This window comes from Arachis ipaensis, chromosome B04 (genome assembly GCF_000816755.2).
Source record: "Arachis ipaensis cultivar K30076 chromosome B04, Araip1.1, whole genome shotgun sequence".
NCBI lineage: Eukaryota > Viridiplantae > Streptophyta > Magnoliopsida > Fabales > Fabaceae > Arachis > Arachis ipaensis.
This window is the reverse complement of record NC_029788.2, coordinates 98997513-99007076: the sequence shown is the minus strand read 5'-3', so window position 1 is coordinate 99007076 and position 9564 is coordinate 98997513. Positions and strand designations below refer to the sequence as shown.

The following is a 9564-nucleotide window of genomic DNA, read 5'->3' as shown; positions in this document are numbered from 1 at the left end:
CAAGATACCTCACTATAAAGGGAGAATCATATCAACATATATTCTCAGTTTTCTTTGGGGTCCCATTTTGGTGCGATTAGGTGGTGCAATGGGAACATATATCGCACACCCAAATATTTTTAAATGGAAAATATTTGGCTGCTGACCAAAAGCTAATTGCATAGGAGAGAACTGATGGTAACTCATTGGTCTCAATCAAATAAGTGCTGCGGCATGTAAAATAGCATGCCCCCAAACCGAAGTTGGGAGATTTGTTCTCATAAGTAAGGGTCTAGCAATTAATTGGAGGCGCTTAATAAGTGATTCTGCTAACCCATTTTGTGTGTGAACATAAGCTACCGGATGTTCAATATGATATCCATTTCGGCGAATATCTTTGAAACTCAACAAGTTCCTCAGAGACTTGGTAGATAATAGTGTATTATTTATTATAAATTTTGTTCCTCCAGGAAACAAAATTATAGCTCTTCCGGAGCCTTCTATCATATTACCTGAGCCAATAATAGTATTAACACATTTTTCTTTTGGCACCAGATGGGTAAAATATATATCAATTTTGAGAATGGTGTGCAAACTTACACTATCCACAAGGCATACATCTTCATTATATATCCTTGCCATTTTCTTCAAAAACAAATAATAATAATAAAATGAGTAGTATGCACAGTTAAATTGAATACTTAATTGGAATTATTTTTCTAAGAAACAATGTACATAAAAATAATGTCATATACTAAAATTTTATTTTAAAACTTGACGCATTTAATGATTTCAAAATTCATAAATATTAATACTTCATTATTTATATACATCACATTTGAAACTTAAATACATAGAAAATAAAACTTAACAATAAGTTTTTTACATTATTTATTTACATGGATACTTAACAATCTCACATATTAAACTATTCCATCATTGATCAAATGATCAATATTTCCTTCAAGATCCTCAAAGAAATCAGATACATCATAATGAGTGGTGGAATTTTCAACATCATTTGAAACAAAATTTGTTTCCTTTCCTTTGTCATCCTTTTTCAAAGATGCTTGGTAAAGATCGACTAGGTGCCTTGGGGTACAACAGGTACGTGACCAATGGCCATTTCCACCACAACGGAAACACTTATCTTCTGTTGATTTATTTTGCTCAGAATTTCTTTCTTTATCCCACTTCTGGTGAGATCCTCTCTTGTGAACATAATTCCTTTTCCTTCCATAATTTTTCTTGTTACTAAAACCTTGTCATTTACCTCTTCTGGGGTAATTTGCCGCATTTACTTCAGGAAATGGGGCGGTGCCAGCTGGGTGCGCTTCATGATTCTTTAAAAGCAACTCATTGTTGCGTTCAGCAACAAGAAGGCAAGAAATTAACTCAAAATATTTTTTAAACCCTTTTTCTCGATACTGCTGCTGTAAGAGCACATTCGAGTAGGCATGGAAGGTTGAGAAAGTTTTCTCCAACATATCATGATCAGTTATCTTTTCCCCACATAATTTCATTCGTGAGGTGATTTGAAACATTGCAGAATTATATTCATTTATGGATTTAAAATCCTGCAGATGCAAGTGCGTCCACTCATATCGCGCTTGAGGAAGTATCACCGTTTTTTTATGATTATACTTTTCTTCAAGGTCTTTCCAAAGATCTGTAGGATCTTTTAATGTGAGATATTCATTTTTCAATCCTTCATCAAGATGACGTCGAAGAAAAATCATGGCTTTGGCTTTATCCTTATGAGATGCATTATTTTCAGCCTTAATGGTATCTCCAAGATCCATTGAATCAAGATGGATTTCAGCATCTAATATCCATGATAAATAATTGTTTCCAGATATATCAAGAGCACTGAATTTAAGATGAGAGAGTTTTGACATAATAAAAAATTATTACCTGAGTCTTCCTAAAATTTAATCAGAGTCTCGTGCTGATAACGTGTTGTAAAACAACTAAATAAATAATGATATATAAAATAAAGAAGCGTAAATAGAAGACTCTAGTATTAATATTTACTACAATTATTATATCAATATAATAGAGATGACTAATATATTTACTAATGTTATATGTTATAGTATGTATAGATAGAGAGAAAAAAGAGAAGTATTCGTAAAGAAAGAGAGATAATTGTTTTTTATTGTTGTGTCATATGTCTCAGACTTTCACTTCTATTTATATTTGTACAAAATATTCCTTTTCAATCTTCGTAAAGTTTAGTCTTTCTTGAAGAACTAAACTTCTCTTATTAAAAATGTTGGCCACCCAATATTGTGAAGAAAGTCACAATATATTAAGGTGCATTCTATGGTACTTATCTATATTTGCCTAACTTACTAAAAAGAGATAAAAATTAATATTTAAATTAAAAAATATAAAAATAAATAATTTTTTTAATATTTAAAATTTACTATAAAAAGTAAGTTCGACAATTTCAACACCAAAATGATAGGCACCATAAAATTTGCCATATATTAAATGGACATCCATCCATTCATACTTATCACAATAACAAGTAATTTGTTTTATTTTTGTCATTTTGGGCTTCCTAACTGAAACCACGTAAACAGAAAAAATATAATACTTTTGTATGGGCCAGTTGATGTTTCCTATTTCTTTTTATCATATTTATATTTGGATAAAACAAAAAATATTCATATTTCTTGTTCAGTCATCAGTGTTCACCATGCCCTTAGGTTTCTGCTAAGGATGATGATGGTGTAACTCTTTCTATTTCAGTAGCATCATTTACCAAGTAAATAAATAAATAACTAAAATAAAATAAAAAGAAAAAGGGAAAGAAGAAGAAGAAGAAGCGAAAGAAACTGTTTTTACAGTTTTCATATTCTATTTTCCCCCCACTCAATGTCTCACACATTGCGAATTTCATTCCCTATATCGCGTTCTTCCTTCAACAATACTTCATTGAAGAGGGTTAAGAGAAGCAGAAATCATCACTTCCCTCAAATCCAATGCTCTTCCAAGCATTCAAGTCTCAAATATGAAAATCATGCTAATAATGAAGGGTCGGTTCCTTTTTCACTTTTTGGTTTCAAAATTGATTTACTTAAATTATGATCAATTGTTTAACTTTGAAGGGTTCACTTGAATTAAACAAACCATTTTTCTTAATTTATTTATTTATTTATTTACTGCCCCTCTCATTTTGTTGTGGTTTTTTGATTTTTTCAGAGGTGAAGGCTTATCTAAAGTGATATTGGTTGAGAGATATAGCAATGGTACTGCTAAGAGGTTCTTACTCTTTACTTTTAAACTAAAAAGTTTTGTTCTTTGGCTTCTTCCTATTTTTAATTTATGAACAAACTTCACAGCTTATGGTAAGTACATTTTACATATTTGATTATTTTCCCCCTTATTATGAGCAGATATGTGTTAGGTGATGATTCACAGTTGCAAACTATCCTTGTTGAGGAGGATAGGTCTACAACAAACAGGTTCCAAGATTTGAATTCTTTTGATGGAAGAATATCGTGGCTTCCACAGATAATCAAGGATTTTGTTCTACCAGCTGGCTTTCCTGGTGATTCATTTAACATAAATTTCATTTCTTATTTGTATATCATAAGCTATTGTTGCTCTTGTTTTCCTATAAACCACGATATCAGCTGAAGTTAGTGGTTTTGATATCAACTTTTCAGATATTAAGCTCTAGGTAAGTAGGATAAGCATTGTGATTTTGGCATGTTCACTTATATAATCTCATTCTTATATTCTTTTATAGTTTATACGGAGTGCTTCAAAACTTGATGGCACCGGTAGTTGTATAAATTTTTAATGATTTGAGACTTGTCTAATAGGCTAGTAGATATTTGCATAAGGGTAGAAAGCTGATGTTATAAACTTTAGTAGAAGCTTGTTGATATTTTACTCCAGTGATTAAGTGAAGTTGGAGGGAACTTTTTGTTTACATAACTTGGTCATAGTGCAGGATCTGTTTCGGATGATTACTTGAACTACATGTTGTTGCAGTTCCCTACCAATGTGACTGGATGGATCTGTCACACCCTAGTTACTTCAAGTCTCCTAAAGGTATGTCAATCTTAAGCTGCTGAGTTTTTTTTTCTCACTGATTTTATATTATAAATGCTTGTTTAATATTTTAGGTTACTTTGTGTCATATTTCGTTATTGATTCTGACTAATAGTGCTCATGCCTCGATATGCATGCCAGTGGCTTAACACCAAATCTTAAAATTCATTTTGATTTACTTTGCTGCTTCTTTTTTTTCTCTGAAAAATGTTGATGGGCGTAAGGAAGCCATCTCCTTTAATAACTAATGCTTTAAATTTTGTTCAACGAAGATTTACTTCCTGTTTTTATGTGGTTGTGCAACAAATTGCCGTGCAATTTATGTTCTGCATAACAAATTTTTTGTCTGAAAAAAAAAAGAAAGATTCTGTCCTTCAAGTCAAATTTTCTACTTTACTTGCAGGCTGTTGGCATTGGCACTTTCTCTGGAACTACGGCGGCTGCTTCTGCTGCTGCCATCAGGTGAATCATAAACTTTAGATCTTATACCTTTTATACAAACATAGCATCTCTTGCATATAGATATTCCTTTTATGCAATCATTTATTTGCTAGTTTTACTTTTATGTGGTTGATAGCATGTTATGCTTTCATCTTTAGATGGGTCACAAAGGATGGCATTGGAGCTGTTGGGAGATTATTCATTGGTCTGGCAATCATGAATGAAGTTAAAGGAAGCAGCAAATTATATGCCGACATTTTACTTTTAACTAACTGACTGTTGCCGCCTTTCTCAGGTGGAAGATTTGGAAATCTGTTTGATGATGATCCGAAGCAATGGAGAATGTATGCAGACTTCATTGGCAGTGCCGGAAGGTCTGAGTAGTACTCCTTGTTTTTTCTTGTGGACATATGCTAATGAAACCTAGCTTAGAGATCCTCACTGCTGAAATCTCATGCAGCATTTTTGATCTGACAACCCAATTATATCCGGCCTATTTCCTTCCTTTGGCCTCTCTTGGAAATCTTACAAAGGTTCGTCACTATGCAAGTTTATTACATTTCAGTGCTATGTTTTTTTATAGACATCACTGCATATAAATGTGATAAGAATGAGTGGAGCAATAAGAACCAAGAACCAGGCCACAATACCAATTGGTGTTATCTAATTGGACCAAAATAACTAAGAATGCACGAAATTTTTGGGATTAAAAAAGAAAGATAATATCTTTAATTGCCATATGCAACAGGGTATTTGTACTTATTCAAAAGAGATATATGAGAAGTGGGGATGACAAATTGGAAATTAGAAAACAAATAGCACAAATCTGTCACCCTTATTTGTTGTTGATTAGAAAGAATAATGACATGGATAACTTTTCTGTGTTTGTTTGGAGGAAAGGAATACATAATAGACATGCTGATAGAAATTTGCTTTGTTATTTATTTATTTTATTTGGATAAATTATATGTACAAGCATAAAGTCACTGAATTTTTGAGTATTGATTCTCTGCCATTTTGTACTCCTTGGACTGACCTATATTATCTTTCTAACTTCCTTCTCTTTCTTCGTCACATTATGAGTGAAAAATGGCAATGCAACCTTTTATCCTTCCTTGCTTCCTTTTCGACACACATAGCAATCTGTAATGTAAAAGTATGAAAAGACTAATAGATTAACTTTCAAGTTCAAAACAAGGAGTGTTGGTTTGGGGTATATTCAAAACAAGCTTAGATTTCACAAATTTTCAAAGTTAGACTCGGAAACAATTGCTCATTGATAGTAATATCATAGCAGCACTAACTCTATACTTTCTGAGCAATAGTTTCTTAATGTTTGGCATTGAACCAGGCTGTTGCAAGAGGACTAAAGGATCCTTCCTTTCGTGTGATCCAAAACCACTTTGCGATCTCAGGAAATCTGGGGGAGGTAGCAGCAAAGGTATACCCTCATTCTAATAATGATAACGATCTTAGTTTCTGATTGTACTTTGTTCCATGATTATATATTATAAAAGTTTTGAAATTTCATAAATGGTATTTGTCTTTTCATGCACTCTAGTCTTATCTTAATTCTTGTTTACAATCATATCCATTAATACAGTTCCCCGTATCAATGAAAATTCGTTGTTGTTCTCCATATTGAAGCAATGTTGTTGGCTGATCTCAGTTTCATAGTTTATAATCACATTGTCAACCTTCTCTACATCCCCTATTACGTAGCACCTATTTTAATGACTAACTGAAAAATGTCGGGTTTCCCTCATAATTGTTTATTTAAATATCTCAGGAAGAGGTTTGGGAAGTGGTTGCCCAGCTGGTTGGCCTTGCTTTTGGCATATTAATACTGGTGAAGTACATAGATGTTTAGGATGGCTTTTTATTTATTTATTTTTCTTTTTTGTGGCAACACCAAGATAACATTAGTTGGCAAGTTACATTGTTTCAGGTTGTTTACTGCAGGATACACCTGGCCTTGTAAAATCATATCCCGTAATTTCTTTAACATGGTTGAGTACGCGACTCCTGCATCTTTGGCTACGCTATGAATCTCTTTCAGTCCTTCAGTTTAACACTGTAAGCATGTAGTGCTTGATCTCAAATAGCTGAAAATTTATATGCATATAAGGTGATTTCTAATGATTCTTCCGTTATTTTACAGATAAACCTCAAGCGTGCTCGCATACTTGTAAAATCACACGTGTTGCACTCAATTGTTCCAGGTTACATTCAGACAAATTCAGTGCTTCAGTGTGTGTTATTTCCCTTCACAGAAATGTTCAATCTGTCAGATGGGTTTATTTCAGGATGCATGGATTGCAACAGGGAAGAAAATATATTATGTTGGTCACAGTTCATGAAGCCAAAGATTATTTTTGGCTTGCCCTTGGAGAAGATGGATGGTGTGACAAGATCTCATTTTGTGGTATCAGATCACTATTGCTGTTTTTTCTGTTATTTTATTTTATTTTTTACAAAAGAAAGAATTTCATTAAGGTATTGAAAAACAAGGATAATTATTTAAGGAATTGGGCATAGTAGGTAAAGAAGAGGGTACAAAAGAAGATGAAGGTGTTGAAGAGGCATGTTGAATATTATCACTCCCTGCGATGTGCAAACCCAAAATCTAACTGTCAACTGTGTTAATGGAATTAAGACCAACATCAATTTTGCCAGAAGAAACACAAGGGATACTCTCCTAAAATAGAGCTGAGACATTGTAAAACTTGTCGTTGGAGTTGTCTTTAACCTCCTTATACTGTAGTTTTTTTCTTGGAGAGAGACTATCAACAGTGGCTTATCTTCCTCAAACAGATTTTCATCTTCCCAAAGATTTATGGAATCCATATTTGAGAAAACATCTGTAGAGACAGTCTTGTCATCATCTGCCTCTTCACTAGCTATTACCATTTTCTTCCCTTTTTGATCTTCTGCACAAGGAGGTCCGAAATTGGGAGGAACACAATCAATATTAGGGGTTGACATTCCATGCTGTTGGACAGATGAAGAGGGGTTTTCTGAAATTGGGAGGAACACGATCATCTTCCTATATTTTGTTGCATCCACACTTGTTTGGCCTTCTTTCTTGATTGTTGGTTTTTGAGGAAGGAAGAAGAATAGCTTTATTTCCTGATGTATGTGGCCTCAATCTGGAAAAGACATTTCGTGTTCCCAACCTAGAGAAAACATTTCCATTATAGACTCTTCCAGTCTAGAAAGGATATGACATTTTTGATACCTTAACCTAGAGAGGACATTAGGTTTAGGTTCCATTGAGGATGGCATAAAACGTCCCTTATGATGTTGCTGCATTTCTTTTCATCTTCTCGGACCCAAAACACCTTCCTATTATTGTTGGGAGAAATTGTAACACGAAATTTCCATTTTAGAGGGCTTTCCGAGTCTTTTGTGGTTTTTCCTTTGGCTTCCTACTCCGCTACATCCTCATTACCATCCCTCTTTTTGACCACCGTTGAGAATGGTGTTCTCCAGAAAACTAACTTGGAGAACGGAAAAGGGTGATATGAAGGTTTCTTTTGGATGCCCTAAGAGGGTTCCGTATTGACCAAGGCAATGTGAGCTTGTTCAAATTGATGCCATCCATCTCATGATAGACCTTCAGGAATAATAATTGAGCTTCTTTTACCTCTACCAAAGACTTCAGTTATTTTAAGAAACCTTCCTCTCTTGTTTTGAACACGAAAACCAGAAAATGAATTTCTTCCATCTTTGAAACACTTATAAAAGGAGGGATTTGATGATAGAACTTCTTCTCGAATAATGGACAGCAGCCAATCAACAACATCCTTATTCAAAAACAGGGACTCAAAGAAACCTTCTTTGCTTTCTCTTATCTTAAAACAATATAATTTTCTTTCTCCCTCCTGCACCAAGTCAAAACGCTTTCCTTCAAGGAGCAAGAGAGAAAGATTCCCCATAATTCCATAAAAACTGAAACTATTGGACAGGACCTAATGGAGGAAAGCCCCTCAGCAACACAAGAATGAACTGGAAATTGAAATGAGGAGCAGCAGACAATTATTGAGAACTCTTGACGCGGAAACAGCAGCTCAAGAACCCATCGAGCGTGAACAGCAGACAAAAACATGGAAAAATAGATTCAGGATTATATTTGTTACCCTATTGTTGTTAGTGTCACAAATCACACTTTTATGAAGAAAAGAAAAATAGATTCAGGATTATATTCTTTCTTGTTCAAATAAAAACTATAAGACAGTCATATAATTCTTCTTCTTAAAATGGGGCAGGTGAAGGAACTTCTAAAATTATATGCAAATGAGAAACATATTCTTATAGTGAACCAGCATGAAGAAGGTTTGGAGTTCTATGTTTCTTTCAAGGTTTGCTCTAAATTCTTATTGATAGTGTAGAAATTTTCATGGAACAGTTTGCTGTGTATAACTTATATGCAGAGCTCATCCATAAAAATTTCAACCCGAACCAAACATACTCTGAGAATTAATTGGAAGTCAATCCTCGTTTGGTGAACTTACAGTCATGTTTCAGGTTGGAGCAATGAGCATCTCAGTATTGCGAAGTGTGTGGCAAATGTTCTGGCTAAGCGAGAACTGGGATGGTGAAGTTAGTGTCTGCGATCAACTTGCTAATAGCCTGATGCAATTGGAAGACAGGTTTGATGATTTCATTCAAAAGTTGAAAGAAGCTGGATGGGATGCCCAGAAAATCAATTTGAAGGTTCCCACAGAAGTCTCAATTGATGATATAAATCTTCTCTAACTACTAAAATATTTGATATTAGAATGTTTCATATTTTCATTATTGATATGACCAATTGCCCATTCAAATTAGTCACTCTGTTGGCAGAGTTGCAACCATTCGGAGATATAGTTTCCACTTGCAGATATGCAGAACATGGGGACAATGCAACACCTATTCGTGTAAAACTAATGGCATGATTTGAACATTTATATTCATACAAATATCAAGGTATTTTCATACATAAAAAAAATGACCTAGCTGTAGATAAAATGTTTGTCAAATCCAGATATCTAGCTTGTACACCTCTGACAGATGCTGGAGTTTTCTTTCTTCTAG

At 34.0% G+C, this 9564-nt stretch overlaps 1 protein-coding gene across 4 annotated transcripts; it reads left to right on the top strand.

Annotated features, from left to right (window-relative positions):
* LOC107639540 (protein root UVB sensitive 5) lies at positions 2658-9556 on the top strand. Of its 4 annotated transcripts, none has more exons than XR_002361409.1 (16): positions 2658-3023; positions 3190-3249; positions 3384-3538; positions 3947-4047; positions 4451-4509; positions 4647-4693; positions 4784-4862; positions 4949-5021; positions 5840-5929; positions 6278-6337; positions 6451-6564; positions 6650-6710; positions 6795-6913; positions 8757-8823; positions 9016-9204; positions 9334-9556. XR_002361409.1 is itself a non-coding variant. In XM_021121398.1 (16 exons), the coding sequence occupies exons 1-16, from the start codon at positions 2863-2865 to the stop codon at positions 9355-9357; spliced, it is 1485 nt and encodes a 494-aa protein (XP_020977057.1). In that variant the 5' UTR covers positions 2659-2862; the 3' UTR covers positions 9358-9556. The 4 variants fall into 4 exon arrangements, 3 of the variants coding, with proteins under 3 accessions (XP_020977058.1, XP_020977057.1, XP_016198557.1); XM_021121398.1 differs by having other exon boundaries at positions 2659-3023; positions 8757-8849; XM_021121399.1 differs by lacking the exon at positions 9334-9556 and having other exon boundaries at positions 9016-9283.

What these genes read in the sequence shown, in the direction of transcription:
- LOC107639540 (XM_016343071.2), top strand. Translation starts at nt 2,863, where the DNA reads ATGTCTCACACATTGCGAATTTCATTCCCTATATCGCGTTCTTCCTTC. An exon ending in CTCTTGGAAATCTTACAAAG is followed by an intron (nt 5,022 to 5,839) that starts GTTCGTCACTAT and finishes GCATTGAACCAG; the next exon opens with GCTGTTGCAAGAGGACTAAA. An exon ending in CTTTTGGCATATTAATACTG is followed by an intron (nt 6,338 to 6,450) that starts GTGAAGTACATA and finishes TGTTTACTGCAG; the next exon opens with GATACACCTGGCCTTGTAAA.